The 20,276-nt window shown below is 42.0% G+C and overlaps 2 protein-coding genes across 3 annotated transcripts; one reads left to right on the top strand and one right to left on the bottom strand.

Annotated features, from left to right (window-relative positions):
• Positions 1–1,193: 1,193 nt before the first annotated feature.
• LOC307079976 (transcription cofactor vestigial-like protein 4) lies at positions 1,194–5,321 on the bottom strand. Its single transcript, XM_079742525.1, has 6 exons — positions 5,183–5,321; positions 4,606–4,769; positions 3,216–3,381; positions 2,477–2,696; positions 2,036–2,150; positions 1,194–1,941 (listed from the first exon to the last, which is right to left on the bottom strand). Exons 2-6 carry the CDS (start codon positions 4,685–4,687, stop codon positions 1,742–1,744), a joined length of 783 nt encoding a protein of 260 aa, XP_079598651.1. The 5' UTR covers positions 4,688–4,769; positions 5,183–5,321; the 3' UTR covers positions 1,194–1,741.
• Positions 5,322–8,468: 3,147 nt separating this feature from the next.
• On the top strand, positions 8,469–17,321 carry syn2a (synapsin IIa; the record flags this gene model as incomplete). 2 transcript variants are annotated; one of them, XM_079740978.1, is made up of 11 exons in its annotated part: positions 8,469–8,818; positions 13,189–13,246; positions 13,364–13,455; positions 13,628–13,784; positions 14,111–14,200; positions 14,373–14,435; positions 14,823–14,965; positions 15,126–15,200; positions 15,915–16,017; positions 16,414–16,554; positions 17,187–17,321. In XM_079740978.1, the coding sequence occupies 11 exons, from the start codon at positions 8,469–8,471 to the stop codon at positions 17,319–17,321; spliced, it is 1,407 nt and encodes a 468-aa protein (XP_079597104.1). The 2 variants fall into 2 exon arrangements, with proteins under 2 accessions (XP_079597104.1, XP_079597103.1); XM_079740977.1 differs by having other exon boundaries at positions 16,414–16,560.
• Positions 17,322–20,276: the final 2,955 nt, after the last annotated feature.

Here is a 20,276-nt window from a genome sequence, read left to right as displayed (position 1 = left end):
TACAATTTTTTTTTCTTATCAGTGTTGACACATACATGTTGCAAAGTAAATAAAAAATAATCTCTGAAGGGTTATCAAAAGAAATTTGACAATGAGGACACATGTTCTTCAGACTGGTATTGCTGATAGACGTTTTAACAGATCACACCATCACCCAGCTGTCCACCACTCACCACCACTGGCCTCCCTAAACCGACTTGTAACAATAGCACTTATGCTTTAAACTCTTCCAAGGTGCTGACCAATGATAAGCATTAATGGTGGAATGTGAACGTCCAATCGCATTACTAACATCTCGGGACTAGAGCGCTGCTTGTGCTTTGAAATCTCTTCACAAATAACAAAAAAAATAAAAGGAATGTTTGGGGTGGGTCGTTTTAAAAGTGATTGATCGTCATATCCTGAAGTTGGGCTACCAGAAGTAAAAGTTATGCTCTGAATAAATAGTCGTTAAAAACTATTGTTTTTGTTGATTTTTTTAAACTAGAAAACTCGAGAGATTCTTACTAATAGCCGTCTTCAGTCAGGTATGAAGCTCCAGCATCCTGTATCACAGAGTAAAAAAAGCAATCAAGCCCATTACACTGCATGCTGACAACCTGGCCAGAGGCTGTGATTATTCTGGTGGATGCTAAAGTATATATCTAAATTTATATATATTTATATATACTAACGAAGAGAAAACGGATACAAAAACATATTGCGTACAACTGTCCCAGCAGTGAGTAATCCTAAAACTGTTCAAATAAAACTGATAAAAAATAAAGTTCTGAGGGTAAATAGAACAGAATAGTTTGTAATAGAACCCAGCTATTTGACACATGCTTTCTATTTAGGAGGAAGAGCCTACTATCCATACTAGATTACCAAGTTAATCAACCATAGTGAGTATATAGATTCAAAACTAAATTAAATTGTATCTTTCTTAACAGTGGATTAGTCCAGTTTAAAATAAGTAATGATTACATGGATTAAGAGAGAATAGAAAGTCCAGGAAGAGAAACTGATCTTCGATTTCTTTCTCTACGTTTCAAACACTAACAAAGAAAACATAACCTCATCTCTGCCTACTCTGTCAAACCAGATCTAGCTGTCTATATATATATATATATATATATATATATATATATATATATATATATATATATATATAAACAAATAATAACAATAAAAAAACAAAATAAACCAAAGCTTTATGAAAAGAAGGGCTCTACAAACATAGGGTGAAAGAAAGTTTGAGCTATGCACAGATGAGCCAAACCTATGGCTTGTGTATGTTTGGAGGGAAGGGGGGGGGGGGGGGGGGGGTTTCTTTGGTTCACAAGGCAGGTGAAGAGCAGTTAATACAGAACGTGTTCAGACAGGCTGCAAAGGGCTGATATTTCTGTCAATTTCTTACTGTGAAGCAAAAAATGTTATCCAATTGTACAGTCCCCCCAACGCGAGACAATCGAACATGGAGGGTCTACACTTTAGGACACGTACACCTCTTCTTGACAACAACAACAAAAAAAAAACAAAGACCACGTGTGAATTTTGTTTTGTTCAGACCCTCAAGGCCCACACATGACCCACCTCTACAGGCAAGTTCCATTCTAACACTTCTCTTACAATACTCACAGCCCTCTGGGGGGAGGAGCACGTGCTAGGCGGACACGGCGGCCCCAGCGAGGGAGCCACTGTGATTCAGCACGGCCGTCCAGCGAGGCCCCTCTCCCCCGGGACCACCTCCCCTACCGCCTCACGAGTCGGACTCGGGGCTCTGCGGGCCCCCTCCCTTGGCCTTGATCTGCAGCCAGGTCTCCCCCAGGGCTTTGGCGAAGTGGTCGTCCACCGAGTCGGTGATGGACACCGGCCGGGGGACGGGCTCGGGCTCCTTGTAGTTCTTCCCCAGGCTGCGGCGGAAGTGCTCTTCGATCACGGGGTCGCAGACGGCGTTGACTAGAGGGAGGGAGGGAGAGTTCACGGTCAAAACATTCAAAGGAACTGAAAAATAACAAAAACAATAAAGACTGGACATTGGCTGAATGTGTACCGTTGGCCTTCCTCTGGTCGGCTGCTGGGTTGGGGGGGCAGCCGTTCATGTGGCACTGAGACATGTTGCAGTTCCGGCTGCTGGCGGGGGCGCAGGTGATGACCGAGGGGCGGTTCTGCAAGGTAGAATCGTCCCGGTCGGATGTGACGAGAAACAAACAAAACACCAGCGCAAATGCTTAAGCAGACCTCAGCTAACAGACACAGAGGTGGACTCTATCAGAGGTGCAAATTAAAGTCTCAAGATAAAGCTCAGTTTGACTCTGGTACGTTTTGCAACTCAGCTCATGGAGGAGTTGTGCAACCTCCTCTTATCTATCATGGTAGTAAGTACTACCATGCGTTCAAATATTAGACCTAGACAGAGTCTTATTGATAATTTCTCTAAACTACGGCATGAAAACCAACCTCAAACTACCTTGTAGCTTCAAAACGAACATACCTGTTGGCGCTCCGCTGGACCGGCAAATCCAGACCTTTCTCCGCCCCCCATCCCCGAGGGGGGGCTGCTTTTGGTTAAAGCGAGGGGCTGGTCCATGGCGTAGTCGGGGGCGGAGCCGTACCGGTGGTACAGCCCGTTGGAGGAGGACGTGATGCACTCGGCGGGGCTGTGATTGAGGCTCCAGTGTTCGTTGCGATTGTCTCCGCCAGAATGCTGGGCTCTTGATTAAGAGAGTGGCAGATTAGCCACCCCCGTGAGCCAACACACAAGACCCCCCATCGCTGTCTATTCCTGGAGACGCTTTAATCGGATCACTTTGATGTCAGGCGTCTGAATGTGCGCGCCGCTGCTTAATGAAAGCGGGCTGAGTTGGCGCATGAACAACTCAAGGAACACCCTTTACTTGTGATGTGGCTGGACCACCACAGTTTAAATCCCACATCACAGAGTGCATGTCCAGCATGCCTACCAATTCCAGTAAGCAGAGTGTAAAAAGAATCCTTGAGGGTTTCCTCTTTTTGTACGGTCATAACTTTCGTCGTAAATGATTCCGTTTGGTGGGGACTGTGGTCGGTCTAAATAACAGTGTGTAGCTTTCAGTCTAATCCTTTACAAACACGCATTATCAAAACGGAACAAAACATGCGAGACAATGTAAAAGTATAAATATGTTGAGATAAATAGCAGCAGTCTGCACCAAAGTTTAACACTATAAAGGCCTTTGTGAACATGCACTTACAGTTGTGTTGCAAAGAGTCTGCTCATTTTGTTGGCATGGTCCGTGTCACACTCGATGTGGTCATCCATCTTCTCCTCCCCGTACTTCCTTTTGCTTGGACAGATGGGCGGAGGGCCTGTTCTCATGTGGGGCATGGTGCTGGGCAGCGAGGGTATCCTGGCGTCACCTGTAGAGGTAGGACAACGTTCACAAGCTACAGTGGAGTTCACTCTCCATTCTCAGCTATTACAGAAAACTTAAGCAGATGAAGAACAATTGACACAGCTTTTCAGGGGGTTGAAAAGGATCGCTATGCTCGAGGGAAATAGCACAAAAACATTTTATAGGGTTCTTCCTGTACTCCCATGAGCCTATTTCAGCAGCACATCACCAGGTTACTTTCTAGATTACTAGAACTGGAAGTTGGGGTCTGGTTTACTCCATTACAATCTCTGAAAAAATATGAGCGTTTTGCACCTCAGTGGCTCAACCCACTAGTGTGCTAACCACGTAGGCGATGTACCTTGTGGCAACCCATGTTCGAATCCCATCTGTGGTTCTATGCTCTACGTTATTCCATCTATGCTTATACCCATTTCTCCCTCTCTGTTCACTATCCTTTCCAGTAAGACACAAAAAAGCCCACAAAGGCCATATATATATATTTGAGGTTGCTCAATGTGATAGGCTAAGGCTCTGAAGTATTGGAATACGTATGATTGACCACTGCTAGAAGAAATGCATGAAGATATAATGAGCCAACATGGATTGAGCGTAATAGCAAATTATAAGCACGTTCATTTTCTTCTGCCTGTGACAAAGTTCATAAGGAAGGATATTGCAGTTACTGACATAAAAGTCATAATGAAGTGGTCTAATCAATGCAGTCCACAGAGATGCAAACGCAGATCTATAACATTGTCAGACAACTCACACACAATTTCTAGTAACAACTGGAAAAAAGATTACTGAACAAATTGACCAATGGATCATCTGTCAAATGGTGGAAAGTAAATGTATGTAATTTCAGACTTTGTTTGTGTGTTTCAGAGTTCCCTTTGAGAATAACATTTGAGGCATGGAGATGCATATTTGCTCCTTAATAAATAGTGCAAATGTGTTAAAGAAAAAAAACATAATTTGATCTGCAGTATACAAAAATATTCCTCTCTAAAAATAGATGTTTGCAGTACCATTCATCTTATTCGATAGTGACTTCAATGACCACTTTTTGCGGTTTCTGTACCATAGTGCCTGTATGATACAATACCATACGTGAGGCCAAGACGCATAATGTGTGAATTAGCAGTTGTGTTTTCCTCTAGAAGAAATGCAGGTCAAATATAAGAGAACATGAGCCACTTGTCTGATGGAGGTCAAAGACTTATTCATTAATCATAAGAAGCATTACCTTCGTAATGCAGCCTTCCAATGTTGTTGTTCATCTTATCCAGGAACTGGGGGTCCAACAGGTCCATGCTAGTGACCCGCATTGAGCTACACGGTGCGGCTAGCTGCTACCATCGATATTACCTCAAAAGGCCAGAGGGAAGTCGTCCGTGTAGAGAGAAAGATCTGAAAAGACATGACATTTTGACTTAAATATAAATGTTAAAATCCCGACACAAAACTCGTTTTGCGAGTGTACTAACCGTGAGAAAGTGAGACGACGAGCTAAACAACGCTAGCCTGGTGATAGTGTATGCTAGGTGGTTTAAGTTAACTTTATTCCATACGGTTAGAAGGGGTCATATAAATTGCCGATGTTTCTCTAGCGTCGTCGAAATAATATTTGACATCCATGTCAACTGAGCACCAAAGATAACGAGTCTTTAAGAATATATGATTCGTGCGAGCCACCTAAAAGACAGCAATGTTGACGCTAGCTAAGCGCTTAGCGCAGTAGAGTGGTAAACTTTTTCAGGTTACAAGTCTGTGACTGAATACGCAAGCATGCGAACTGAGACGCGACTTTGATGACAACTTACAATTCAATCGCACTGAAACTGGATGTTGTGTCGTAAACCCTGAAAATACGACAACTTCTCTTGTTGTTTGGGCTGTTGACGTATTCACTTGATCGGCTAGCTAGCCGTTAGCATGTTCGTATGGTAGCTCTCTATTGACGAAACAGCCGTAGAATTGGCTACAAGTTTTCAGACAAAAGGAAGGCTGAGAGAGGATCCCAAAGTGTAACGTTATCCCGGCGTACTGCAATTCCGGTTCCGGTCCCATATCCCTTTGAGCTGTCTATTCAAATAACAATCCGTAGAGTGACATCAATAAAGGCACGACGAGAGTACAACACACGAAAAGTAATATATATATATCAATTTATGTGATTAAGGAATTGACAAAGCATCTGAAACATGTCAGGGACACACACCGGATATACCTATATCTAAGGTCCCGCCCTCTCTCTCGCCAAACACGTCGATCTGAAAGTCCCGCCCTCTCGGTCACCAATATCACTCATTCGGAGCGTTCCGCTCCGTACGTTTCGTCGGCAGAGGAGACTGTCGGGGAACGGGGTGGGACTAAAGGAGTGGCGTGTAGATGCAAGCCTGACGACACTTCCTGGTGAAATAAAACCCTAGGTGGATCAAAACTGAAGGAGATATAGGCAAAAACGGCCAGACAGGTGTTCTTATGGTCTAACCATATATATGATGTTAACTTTATAGCTTCATGACGTATATATATATATATCATTTAACAAGATGGGCCGAAATATATATATATATATATATATATATATATATATATATATATATATATATATATATATGTATATATATATATATATATATATATATATATATATATATATATATATATATATATATATGTATACGTCATGAAGCTAGAAAGTTAACATTTTAAAGTAAAACATTTCGGCCGGTGGTTGAAAAAAAATCAGGTAAGCTATTATCTCATACTTACACTTCAAAGCTCTATTTGTATGTCTTTCATCAACGCTGCCTGTGCAATCCAATGACCCTGGCTGTTTTGTCTTTCTCAAAATGAAACAATCCATGTTTAGGATGAATATTATTCACTGAAATTTTTTATTTTATTTTATTCGTTTATTATTGGTGGTAAGTGTTGGTAACCTTGTCGACAACAGGTATAGGGATCCACCACTAGCCGGCATCAGTGGCTCAAAGTGTGCAATGTCTAAATGCTGCATGGTGTAAAGGTCGTCGACTTGCAGTCAAATATTGTGCAATTTTAATGATGCATTATCCAACATTTATTTTAACTGCTAGGAAAGGCTTTACATCAAGAAGCCCTAAACATCTAGACATAGCAATAATCAAAATAAGAAAGGAAATTAATATGAATGTTACGATTTATGTATCTTTAAGTAAAGCGAGCCTGTTCAATTTAAAGGAAGCATATGTAGGGTAACACATAACCGACATATATCATTTGAAATAGTTGCCTACAAATGCAGAACTGAACATTAAAACCTGTCTCCTTATGAATAACAACTTGAGAAAGCCATTTCTTCTATTTATGAATGAAGCGCTTTAGTTATTCAGAAGGTCCTAATTGAGTACTGTCGCAGGGAATCTTTGAATAAATTTGAAATAGGAAATTCTGTTACAAAGAAAGAAACATCTTGTTAATGATAACAATTACATTTAAAGGATGTAAAATAATGTAGCTAAAATGCCCTAAATGGCTCATCTATGACTCAATAGATTCAGCAGCTGTGCCAGAAGACGATTTAAAGGTTGACTTTGCTAGAATACCTTTTCGGGCCCTACTTGCTATTTTGTTGGCAGTTTCGCTACAGCTTCCTTTCAGTTGTCTGTCCATTGCAGGCAGCGTAGGGATATAATTACATGCCATTGGGATTAAAATGTCCTTTTAATAATAGTTATCTAAACTAAAATCCAGGGGAAATAGATGTGTTGAAGTGCAAAATGAAGACCTCTAAAATGAGGAACAGCATAATCAGTAACGAAGATTTTCGGCCCATCAAGGTATCCCCAGCAGATTGCTCCATCAGTCAACCTTGTCTTTGCACCACTAAAATATCAAACTTTATAAGGGTTAGATAGGCTAGATCTTATCATTTTATCTAAATACATGAACACAGTGTGATAAGCAGAATGGTGTGATCATTATGTATTTTTGGAAACCTCCCACAACACAGCTGTCCCTTTTCCGTTGCAAATTTACAATAATTTTAGAATCAAAAGGATCTCCCCTTACAATTACCAGCAAATCTAAATTAATACACAAGAAAAATATCCCTAGGAAATGTAATGCAATTGCATTTCCCAATACTTGAGAGAATTACTGCTGATACGCTATTCTAAATAGTGTTTGGCTATTTCAGTAGAAAGACTGAAATAGAAAGAAGCGTAGACGTGTGTGGAAAGACTTTCATTGTCAACGTAATTGTAATTGTGCAAATATTAACTCAACATGTCTACAAAATAAAGATGATGGAGAGATTGTCAAGGGGAAGAATCAGGTAGAGCACTTCTTATTGGCGTTCTCCATCACTAATCCTCAAAGACAGGGGAATCTCCTGATGAGATCCCTAAGATGTATAGTAGCTTTAAGAAAAAATCAATTGTGGAGGACAAAAAGCCATCTGCAGACAGCGGTATCTCCAGGGAGGCTTGATGACGCCGTTCTCTTCTTCCTGTTGCAATAGCAAAATCAGAGCGATGCTGACAGCCATTTTAAATGTCCTGCTCTCATAGCTGCTTCCACCACTGACAGAGCCGATGGCAAAGCATGAGGAGCGTGGGAAGAGGGGAGGGGGGATATTAAGGTAGTGCATCCTCTAATATTTCCCCAACTTTCGATTGGAAACCCCTTTTTTCCCCCCCTTGCAGTGGTAAAGATGAAAAAGATACACGATGGCTGTGAGCCAATGAAAATGGGGGAGGGGTGGCGGAGAAAGGCACGCTCGTAACTCGGAGTGGGGAGGGGGGAGCCGGGGGAGAGATGGAGCATCTCCTGCATCCAGCAGGCTGCAGTGAACGCGCTGATTGGCCGACGCCGTGTGTAGCGTCAGCTCTGGAGAGGGGGAGCTTGGAGGACACACCGCTGAGCTGGGAGGGAATACATTCGCCAGGAGTTTGCCTTGTAAAAACCGAGCTACCGTCACCAGTTATCCACTAGAAACAGGCTCCTTGAGCAGAATAATTTAGCATTAAGGGGACTCCCTTCAACCACCTGGCTCTTTTCAGATCAGTATACTCCTTCTTTTCTCTTTGGATCTTCGCAGCCTCTTGTCAACCTGCAGCTATGAATTATTTGCGCCGACGTCTCTCAGACAGCACTTTCATCTCCAACCTGCCCAATGGCTACATGTCGGACCTCCAGAGGCCTGACCCCGCAACCCCTCAGCCGACCACCCCGACCAACCCCGCCGCCCCGGCTAAGTCCCCCACGGTCGGGACCGCGCCTCCCGCCACGTCCCCTGCTCCGGAGAGGAAACCACCGTCGTCCCAGTCCACCGGGTCGGGCTTCTTCAGCTCCATCACCAACGTGGTGAAGCAGACCGCCGCCTCAGCGGGGCTGGTGGAGCAGAGCCAAGTCACGACGTCCAAGAAGTTCAAGATCCTCCTGGTGATCGACGAGCCCCAGCAGGAGTGGTGAGGCAGCCCGCGGCGTTACACCACACAGTTTAGCACCATGGTTAGGTACCCGGGTATGGATGTAGGGAGGAAGGATATCTGCCTGTCCTCGGCAAGGGCATTCTGCCTGCTATATATTTCCCTGACTGTCATTTTGCAATTGAAGGAGGTTAAGGTTGACGAGGTAAAGGTTCAACAAATGCTTTCCCCTACCCCAAAAACATTGATTTGCTTAGTGTATTGTAGGTGTATTGACATGGTAGCCCAATACATTAATAAATAGATTTGCTCTAAGATGGAGGATGTTCTGGACCGGAATATGCATTTAGAGATCTTAATAGTATGTTTTACTATTCCTTCTCTGTCCAAGCTCCTCATCTATCTATTCCATCGATATGAGTGTAATTGTTCAAGGACTTCCCTCTGCTTTCTTTAATTGTGTTTCAACATGGTGGTTTTGGTATATATTCGGGTGCAGTGGATGAGTTTAGTAGAAACAACCTGTAAGAGGGAGAACACTTGAAACAGCAACACTTCTAGAATGCAAACAAAGGAAAAACAATATTGATTGTCATTGGAAACCATGCACGTGCTTCCTTTGACAGCAGCCCACATACTGCTGCAATGTTTGCCTGCCATCAATGGGATTTCCCCATCGTTAGTTATTAGCATGCAGGTCATGTGACCGTCCCTGCAGCTTACGCAGGGTAAGCACCACTGGGGCTGCAGAACTACATTCCCCTACACACTGCACATCATACCAATCATACACAATCATCGAAGAAATTGGCTGACTAACTACTTTAAATGAATCAAGTTACAATTCTGTTCAGCTGGTTTGGTATTGACAATTTAAAGGTTTTATGTGTGTCTTATTAAAACAGCAACATTTGATCCTACATAGCCGTATAACTTAGGTCATCTCAGAATACATATCTTGTTTGGATATTCAGATTATATATATATTATATATATAATAATTGTATTTTTACATTACATGTTATACATTTGATTAATAATGAAATGGTTTTGTTTTTTATAGTGTAGTGTAGTAAACATGGAAGATTGCTTTGGGAAATATCCTTCGGTCTCCATACTGGATGCTTGACATGTTATCTGACATGTCACACATGTTCGCCAGTGGTTATGAGATTGTGATTTCCTCTTTAAACCTTGAATATGCACACAGGATACATAAAGGCTAGCTTCAGTCGAGGCAGCGCAGACCCCTGTCTGAGTCTTCTTGACAGGGTAATAGGAAATTCAATAATATTCAATGTTGATTGACATTTACCAAGATATGAGGTTGACGGTGTAGTTGTCACAATTACTTTGCATCAATGCATCTGCATACCTAGGCAGATATGCCACAGGGAGACAACGCAGATTTACAAAAAGAAAGAGACGCAAAGATTATTGCAGCCACTCCATACAACCTTGTGTTCATATAAATAAAATAACAACATTGAGGGATTTGCAGCTCATTCAACATTAACATATCCGGGACCATGAACATCAAATAATATGGCCACTCATATCATGGCAGGCTGTGTGTAAGTGGTGCATATATATGCTTATGTCCACACACACAGCCGACTAAAGGATATGCTTTCCTTTAACGCTTTGTTTTTCTTATTATTTTCTTCTTCTGTTTTATAACTAATAAGCTATTTAGCTAGTTGCCATTAAGTGGTCACAATAAAAAAAAAATACTTCAAATTATAGATTATTATGGTTGACCACACTCTTCTGTTTTGTTGTTACATCTGGAGGACACTTTAAAAATAAACCTGGCTCTGTTGAGTTTCTCTTTTAATCAGTAGTAATGACTGTGCTCTGGGTCCTATGTGTGGGAGGATTTAAAAATAATTGAATTGTCCTACAAACCTGCAGGATCTGTTCTCAGGCGTAGCGCCTGGACTCAAAGCAAGGGTTAGAACAGTCAGTTATAGACATTTTCCAGTTCTCGGTTCATAAAACGTTGGGGACAGACCGTTTTTGTGGTTTAGTTTTACATTTAGGCTACAAAAAATCTAAATAAATCAAAATATACAAAGAAAATGCCTGACTCCAACATGATACCAGCATTGTAGACACTGTGTGTAAGCCACCAAAAGGCATTGCTGAGAGTATCCCCAGTTAATATCACTGCAGATTTCACAAGGTAATTAAATGGAAGAGCCATGGGAAGAAAGCATAATTAGAATAGCACGCTATAAACATAAAATACCTACATTACAGTCAGTGGTAAAGATGACGCAATGTTTTGAGGTCTTCAAGTGCTGTAGGTAAGATTCAAGAGCTGTTGTATAATTTGTTAGAAATGGCTTAATCGTCTGTCAGCTATTAGTAACTGAAATGCACTGTGAAAATATCTGTTTCGAGTTGACTGCGCCTGCTACTGTGTCAGACATTTTGATTTGAGATGGCTCCTAGCTTATTCTGAATCAATGAGGGCATCTCTTCCCTGATTAATTCAGGGGGTCTGTCTTGCCTGCCAATCACAGCTTATTGATTGCAACAATTCTGAATGACAGAGAAACGTAGAAGGGGGGGGGGTGGGGTAGCAAAGGGGGAAATGACCTTTCTTTGGTTGTTCAGTTTCAAAACCTTGCTCTCCTGCTCTTTTCTGCTGTCTCTCTCTTTCTCTTTCTACAACTCTTAAATCTTACCTACAGCCCATTTTATTAGTGGAATAAATGTTTCCTCCAAATGAGTCCATAGATGTGCTAGTGTGGAAGAATAAAAATGTAGACGTCTAGACATTTTCATGGTCACGACACGAGTCTCTATGAAGTGCACAATTGAGCGACACTTGAGTTTCAATTTCCCCTCCGGAGCCTGCATTGCGTAACTTGTCGTTTTCTTCCAGTGATTCCAAATAACATGCCATCTGGCATTACAAAAGGATTGCCCATTGTGTTGTTTATAAATGGAACATTTATTTTATATTTGACACAAAAATCGACAGCAGCTGATGAAATAGTTGTTCTATTGTGGCATTCCAATAAAATATTCAGAAGGAAGAAGTCGGGTGTATATCACTTTAACCTGCTATGTTGTACAGATTGGAGCGTTGATACCTAAACCATCTAATATATACAGGAGGCTATATTGGCTGGATACACTGTTTTTCTTTAAAGATGCCAGTCATCAATTTAATGTATTTCAATCACATTGAATCACTATCATGGTTCCTCTTCTGCATGCCAAGTTGCTGTTCTCTCCAGAATATAAATTTAAAGATAAAACCAAAGAAAAGGGTCCTCCTTTGACGCAGCCAATTATTCTTTTAGGCCTTAAACCCAATCACCCTTAGCCAAACACGACATGTTGCAATGAAAGTCAGAAGGGCAAAGCAAGCCTTAACAAGGCTGTTGGAGTTAAACTTTGACTTATGCCAATTTCTGCTGCGTCATTTGGTTTGTGTCTGTGTCCGTGTCGCTGACATGTTTTCCGCACATAGCCCATGGATGGACAGAGCAAGAGTGGTTGTCACAAAGTAGACTCAACGCTCCCTTCTCCGCTTATCAACACGTGATTCATCTCCTCTCAGCCTTGTTTTCCTCCTGCGCGGCCTATCAGAACAAGTCACATTAGACCACTGCTTGAATTATTCATCTGTTTCTCCTCTGAGCTGACCACTGCATATAAATTCTGCGGCTGATCAACTTAAAAGTTTGGCGCAACCGTTCACAATTAAGTTAGCTTGATGGGTGTTTTGGTTGTCTGTTTGGGTTTCTGCATTGCGTCACCCCTATTGGACAGCCTAACAGTGTTCTGAAAGCCTCGCTGGCTAAATCCGTGTTGAACTTTGAGAGGTTCAACTTGCACTACAACCATCCATACAGCAATCCATACAGAAGACAGATTTTAATTTGAATAGCTTCCAAATAGCGGTCATTAGCAGGGCAGCCATTTGCTGATCATTTTAAATACTTGGCTGTGTGCCATGCATTCTGTGTACCAGTGAACAATAAGGTGTCACTGCAATTGTGCTGTAAGGGTATCTCTCTCTCTCTCTCTCTCTCTCTCTCTCTCTCTCTCTCTCTCTCTCTCTCTCTCTCTCTTACTATAAATAAACGGCATCCTCTAGGGGGGAGAACAAGGTAGACCACATCGTTCTGTTGAAGTAGCTTAAAAGCCTGATTCTGCCTTAATTCTTTTACTGTCTAACTAAAACACCTCATAGCAGTGTTTAAAACAGCAGTTTTGGATTTGACTAAATTCAGTGAACTGTGGTTGATATTGAATCAACTCATATGGAAGGTGTTTTGAGAAGATCTAGGAGATCAATGTGACACTATATCAATTGGTCGCCGCTGGTCATTCAAAGCATAATTTGAATCAAAGATTAATCAATGTTTTGTCTTACTTTATCTTCTCAGGGCAAAATTATTCCGGGGCAAGAAAGTGCATGGAGACTATGACATCAGAGTGGAGCAGGTACGTTTCACCCAGCAGACAATATTACCTTTCATATGCTTTATTTTGATAAGTCTTTATATTTGATATATAATAGTAACTGTTCTAATATAACAACAACAACCTTTTTGATGTTAGGCTGAATTCAATGAGATCAACATCTTGGCTCATGCCAATGGGACCTGCAATGTTGACATGCAGGTGTACAGGAATGGCACCAAGGTTGTCAGGTGAGACCGACACACACACACACACACACACACACACACACACACACACACACACACACACACACACACACACACACACACACACACACACACACACGGTTACTTAAATCATGGCCCTTCAGATCTTCCTTATCGTTGCTCGACTCCCATAATCCCAACTGTCTTTCCTCAGGTCCTTCAGGCCCGACTTTGTCCTCATCCGCCAGCACGCCTTCAGCATGACCCAGAACGAGGACTTCCGCAACCTGGTGATCGGCCTGCAGTACGGCGGCGTCCCGTCCATCAACTCGCTGGATTCCATCTACAATCTGTGTGACAAGCCCTGGGCGGTACGTCTCAACAGCTGAGCTAGCCTGTAGGGAGCCCTGGTAAACAGTAGCCAAGGGGAGCACCAGCCAGAGTCAAGGGAGGATAAACAAACGTCATTTCTCAGTGTTTGTAGCTTCACAACGCGTCAATGCTTAAACGGACACGACTTCAAGGGGGCTTTGTGGGCTTGGATGTAAGACAGATGTCAGGTTCTTTGTTGAAAGAATAGCGCGAGCATCTCTAGTTTAAAATGCTTTATTGTTGTGTGTTTATTGTTCGCATGTTTGTGTGCACGCACGTCTGTGTGTGTCGTTGGTTCTCTGTATGTGCGTGTGTGTATGTCTAGTTTGCCCAGCTGATCACCACCTACAGGAGGCTTGGTGCTGAAAAGTTTCCTCTGATCGAGCAGACCTTTTACCCCAACTACAAAGAGATGGTGAGAGCTCCCACGGCCTTCTTTGATCACCAACAGCCTCATTCCCAATATTTTCTGTCTCTTTGCTTCAATCTTAATATCAAAAATATAGATATTTCTTTCAACCATTTTACCATTGCAAAACGCAATGTAAACAAAATATTTAACGTTTATGATTTGTCTTCCTCTGCAGGTAACCATGCCAGCGTTCCCTGTGGTGGTGAAGATTGGACACGCCCACTCGGGCATTGGAAAGGTTTGTATCTGATTCCATTACAAGATGCACAATAATCATGTTTATCTTCTCAACGTCGTTTTACTTTTCCTATTGTGATTGCCTAATCTTAAATTCAGGATAGTGTGGTGTCTAGGGCGTACGACTCATAAGCCAAACATTCTGGGTCGATCCCCGAATGTCTGCAAGCACACCTGTAGAAATCATTGATCAAGATACCTCCATGCTACCTTAAGTCCCAACAAAAGGAAAAATAACCCTCTTAGGTCCAATTAGGTTCACCTGTAGTTGAACCCCTTCCACCTCACGAAAGAAATCTGTCTTCTGTTTGATAGGGACCTTAAGTACATGTACCTGATAGGACTGATAGTCGCTTCAAACGACTCATCAGTAAATATGATTGTGTAGGTGAAGGTGGAGAACCACAGTAAGTTCCAGGACATAGCAAGCGTCGTGGCTCTGACCCAGACCTACACCACCACCGAGCCCCTCGTGGACGCCAAGTACGACATCAGGATCCAGAAGATCGGCAGCGACTACAAGGCTTACATGTGAGTAGCCTTCTGCTTTTGATGGAGAAGATAATTGGTATAAATAACAAAATTGTAATTGATATTATTTATGAATTGTAAATAATAATAAATATATATATAGATGGATATATCCATTTCAGCGTTAGCCATCATATCTCTGGTTTCTCACCCAACTCAGGAGAACATCTATATCTGGTAACTGGAAGAGCAATACAGGCTCCGCCATGCTGGAGCAGGTGGCCATGACTGACAGGTAAGCCATGAAGCGGTACGCTCTCCTCTCTGCCAGCAGAACAATACAGGCAGTGGGCCCTCAGCGGAGGTCTTATGTATAATCCACGATGGGGGTCCCGTTATTGTGGAGATATCCTCAGACGGGAGTGGAAAGCAGCCTAGGCGAAGCCTTATTACCACTGGCCCCCCCAGAGTGCTTTATTCTGTGTGCACCACAGTTACAAACAGTGATTAGACATGTGTTTGTCTCGTCTGTTGATGTTGTTTTTATTGCCTTCATAAGTCTGAAATAACAAATATTATACGGCTGGCCTTCGGGCAATGATAAATATTCTTTGATTAGTCACTCAATGATTCTACTGAGATTAACCATTGGAAAGCGGAGGTGTCACATTATGGAAGAATAATGCTCAACCTTGGAGCGTTATTGGCCATTTGAGGACAAGTATTTATCAAAGCTGTGGTGTAATATTTCTAAATGAGCAGCGAGAGCAACATTACAACACCACAACATGCCACTGCAGCATACTCATTAACACTGTTGGCGATCCGCCCGCCCGGTATTTTGATCAGTCGGGGTGTGAAGTCGATCTTTTATCAACATGCTAAACAAGTAGCAACACAACTCCGTTTGGCTCTCGCTTGAATGGGGATTGCATTTTAATTGGTCTGCTTTTAAGCTTTGTTTTGGTTACATGCTCGGTGTTTGTTTGTGTGATATCTTTGTCATTAGGTACAGGCAGTGGGTGGACACCTGCTCAGAGGTCTTCGGGGGTCTGGAGATCTGTGCCGTCAAAGCCATCCACGGCAAGGATGGAAAGGACTACATCACAGAGGTAACCTGCTGTTGAAAACGTATTTCGTATATATATAAATAAATCTCCAGATGATCTCTCACGATAAGCAGCAGGAGATGCAACTGGCTGCAGCCTGTTGCTCTTGCACTTACTCTTGCTCATTGTACATATCGTTTTATGTATGTCTATATTAAGTGTATATTTTTGTGTGTGTGTATATATATGTATATTGTTCATCTTTCATAGTGATTTACAATTATTTATTTTGCTTTTTTATCTATATTTTATATATGTATGTGTGTTTTATGTATTTACTTTTATAATAATTTTCCTTCAGGATTATAAACACCTGTAATTCTGGTAAATACAGTCCGATTGCAACACACTTGTAACCCAGACCTTATTCCCCTCACCTTCCCCCCGGCCGTGCCTCAGGTTGTGGGCTCCTCGATGCCCCTGGTAGGGGAGCACCAGGCGGAGGACCGGCAGCTCATTGCCGACATGGTGCTGGCCAAGATGGAGCAGGAAGCACAGAATGCAGCTAACGCCTCCCAGAGACCAACCACCACACAGCCATCACAGGTAACACACACACACACACACACACACACACACACACACACACACACACACACACACACACACACACACACACACACATACTTTATATACATACAGAGTCAACTACATATACCATGTATTTGCTGCATGATGCTTCAGAAAAATGAATACTATCATTTTCTTGGCTGCTTGTCAGAAACTATAAAAATAATGAAACTATAAAAATAATTGTGAGTTGAAGCCATTATACCAATAGAGGATTGAGTTGACCCTCCCTTATCTAAATGCCCAAATGTTCTCCTCAAGCAGCATTTCACCCACTGTAGCGATGAATAGTACTCTAGTGAAGCAGCCTAAATTGGCTGCAGAATCGGCTGCAGGAGGAGAATTAATCACTAGGACAGCACCAGGAAGCGCTTTGGAGATTTGCTCAACGACATCATTAGGCATGCGGCCACAAAGCAAGTCTGAAGGTTGGGCCACGGTCGTCCACCGCCAGAACTCGGAGCCATGGAGCAGTTTCATGCCATCGCACCATGTCACATGTCGTTAGGAAACTAATGTCACGCCTTAGGTAGTATGTACTTACAAGGGGGAGAAACGCGACCAGTGGATGAACCGGGGTTTATGTTGTGTTTGGTGTGCAGGGCGGCGGGCAGAAGGGCGAGCTGTTGGCCGACCCCACGAAGAACGGCGCGGCGCCCCCCCCTCAGGGCTGCCTGCAGTACATCCTGGACTGTAACGGCGTGGCGGTGGGGCCCAAGCCTGTCCAGGCCAACTGATCTGTTGAAGAAGCATCAGTGGGGTAGAGTCCAGAGATCTAGATAACCAGTGGCGTACATTATGGGAACACAAAATGCATAGGCATGTAAAGGGGGGGGGCTTTGGGAGCTAGAGCCACAATGTTGGCGCTTGTTATTCACGGACCAGCGCTGGGTTGGCCTGGATTTGGCGGTGTTTTCCTTGTTTTGGTTTTCTTCCTCTATGCAGTGTCCGAATGTACTGTCTTCTTGTTGATTCGCGTGGATTCGTGTGCTTGTAATGGTCGCTCGCTCTGTTGCCCTGTTAGCTGTAGTCTTTCCTTTGAAGCTGTCGTTGATGATGTGATAAGCAGATTGTGCCTACACTCCCCAAGTCCAGTGCTGCCCCGTGCCACAGGTTTGACCCAGATATTGCCCCCCCCCACACACACACATACACAAACACACAAACACACATTGTAAACACAGCCCCAACTCCTACTCCCTTTTCTTTTTCCCCTCCCTAGCTTATTCTTTTGCCCACACACACACACACACACACACACACACGACACATCCCACCCCCTGCCGTTTCGCTGTGTACCTTTTCAATATTGTTCAAACTGTGGTTTGTCGTGCAGTTGGACGTGTGTATAACTTGGTATCTACATGTGTGTGTGTGTGTGTGTGTGTGTGTATGTATGTGGATGTGTATGTGTGTGTGTATGTGTGTGAATGACAAGTGGTGATATTATTTATTTTTCATACATGTACTAAATGGACTTTGTGTTGGTTTTGCATGATTGATTCAAAAGCAGGTGAAAGTCTTTGAAATATCTATATAACAACCGCATTGTTGACCGCCAGTAACACAGCAACTATCTACAATCTATGGACCTTGTGATTCAAGTGAGTAAATGTGTCATCAAATAATATTTTTATTAGTTCTACTATGTAATGCATTTACATGAAATATACATTTCATCATCATGAACGTTAGACAGCTAGTGCATAGAACACCTTTCTCTAAAGATTTAAGTTGGATAACTTCACTTACTTTAACTCTAACTATAAGTAACATGGCAGGAATATAATTCAGGAATACTCCTAGTAGGCCTACATACAAAAATGGACTGGCAGTTCTATAGACACACTCCGTTTTAGATTATATCCAGGAAATTGTGTTCAGTCATTCAAAACGTGCATTAATTCAATCTTTTATATTTTTTTGAACCAAAGAACAAATTGATCAAAAAATAATACCTTATTCACTCTCTTTGCACTCAGAAGCCAACGGTTTAAATATCTAAGAGAGAACTTGTTGGGAGGGCAGTTGGGCAGGGAGGCCTTCAGACACATGTGGGGCAAAGGAATGCTGTTCTCTACTGTAGTATTATGGTTGAATGGCAGAAGAGATTTAAGGTGAAAACTGGTCATTAAGTGTTGAAAGACCAGACTGATCTCCCCCCCCCCCCCCCCAGGCCCTTTCCGGATGGTGTTGCCATGACAACAGTGCAATCTTTTGTGGTTCTCTCTGCTGAGATTTTGCACGGAATTAAGCTTCTGTTACTGCCATCGAATGATTCAAAGTTTTTGCCTTATTATAATTCACTGTTCATGACTAAATGAAGAGTGCAATATTAATATATATATATATATATATATATATATGTATTTTACTTAGTACACTATTTATTTTTAAAATCAGATCTTCCTCCGTTATTTATTCATGAAGCTATATTAACGAATATGTCATCGACATAAACCAAAACCCTTGTTTTCAGGTTGTTGTGGACACTGAGGCTATTTTACATGGTCAATGGTCACACAGCCAAGTACACTGACTGATAAACTGTCATTCTTCGACAATAATTTCATTATTTTTCAAGGTGTATTAACTGCCATTGTATCTGTGAGAATAACCTTGTAAAAGCCATGCCTGAGGCTTTATAGATGTGTTGTTTTTGTTTGTTTAAGGAAATACGCCATGACTATTTTAAAGGCAGGAAGGCTTTAGACTGTGAGCTTCAGATTATAGGATTTATAAGAAATGGTGATGTGGTTATTTTATGTGAATATTCGTGGGCATGTTTATTTGGCCTCTGTGTCCAGGTGGAGCTTGTATATGTTCATATGTACAAGATTGCAACTGTTTGGTAATATGGTAGCTTACTAAATTACTGTACTTTTCAATCTGGTAATGGACTGTTTTAAAACCATAGAACAATTCAATAAATCATGGGAAAGATCCATTATGGATCTTGATGTGGAATAAACTAATTCGATCCTTTGTGGTGTGGTAGTCTCATGCTAGGTATGACTCGGAGAGTGGTAAATGTTCAACAACGTGGTTTATTCTAACAGAGACACAAGGTAAACGGGCTTGCGTTCTGGAGGTGGTTCATGAAGCATCTGGCGAACACAGGTAAAACAAACAGTTATATTGGGAATGGGCGGAACAGTAAATAGGCCACGCCTACATGTTCCCAGGTAAACCTTTGGTCTGTCTTGGCTTAAACGGAAATGGCAAAGTGGCCATGTTTGTAGTCTTTAACTTATCATTAAAACCTTATATGGTGTTGTCCATTATGAGCTGAAGAAACCGTTCATAACTGTGGTTAGCTTGAAACATGTCATCAGAAATAGCATAGACTAAAATAATTTACATCAATCTTTCCCTTATGTCATCGGCAATAAAGCTTCTTTTGCAATATAAGCTGTGTCATTAAGTTTACTGTGTTATGTTAAATGCTCTATCCATTTTTTTGTTTAATTTAGCATTGGTCAAACATAACAATCAATACATATTTTATTTCGATATTTATGTTTTAAACGGAGAGCAGGGAGAGAAACAGAAAAAAAGCTTGAATTACACATAATTATCTCTATGGGGAGCCGAGCTGTTGCAGAAGGTAACTAGCGCCCCTTTGTGGAATACTGTGATGTGTTTTTCTGCTATCGTGTTTTTCTTGTTTTCAAAGATCGCTACTTACAATT

This window comes from Pollachius pollachius (assembly GCF_949987615.1).
Source record: "Pollachius pollachius genome assembly, chromosome: 8".
Classification (NCBI taxonomy): domain Eukaryota; kingdom Metazoa; phylum Chordata; class Actinopteri; order Gadiformes; family Gadidae; genus Pollachius; species Pollachius pollachius.
The sequence above is the reverse complement of the archived record's forward strand: the minus strand, read 5'-3'. Positions and strand labels throughout refer to the sequence as shown.

Bases quoted from the DNA above. Each gene is read 5' to 3' on its own strand.
- LOC307079976 (XM_079742525.1), bottom strand. From the start codon at position 4,687: ATGCGGGTCACTAGCATGGACCTGTTGGACCCCCAGTTCCTGGATAAG. The intron at 2,697-3,215 runs GTAAGTGCATGT...CTCTTAATCAAG, and splicing joins AGACTCTTTGCAACACAACT to AGCCCAGCATTCTGGCGGAG. The intron at 2,151-2,476 runs GTATGTTCGTTT...TCTACCTTGCAG, and splicing joins GTCCAGCGGAGCGCCAACAG to AACCGCCCCTCGGTCATCAC.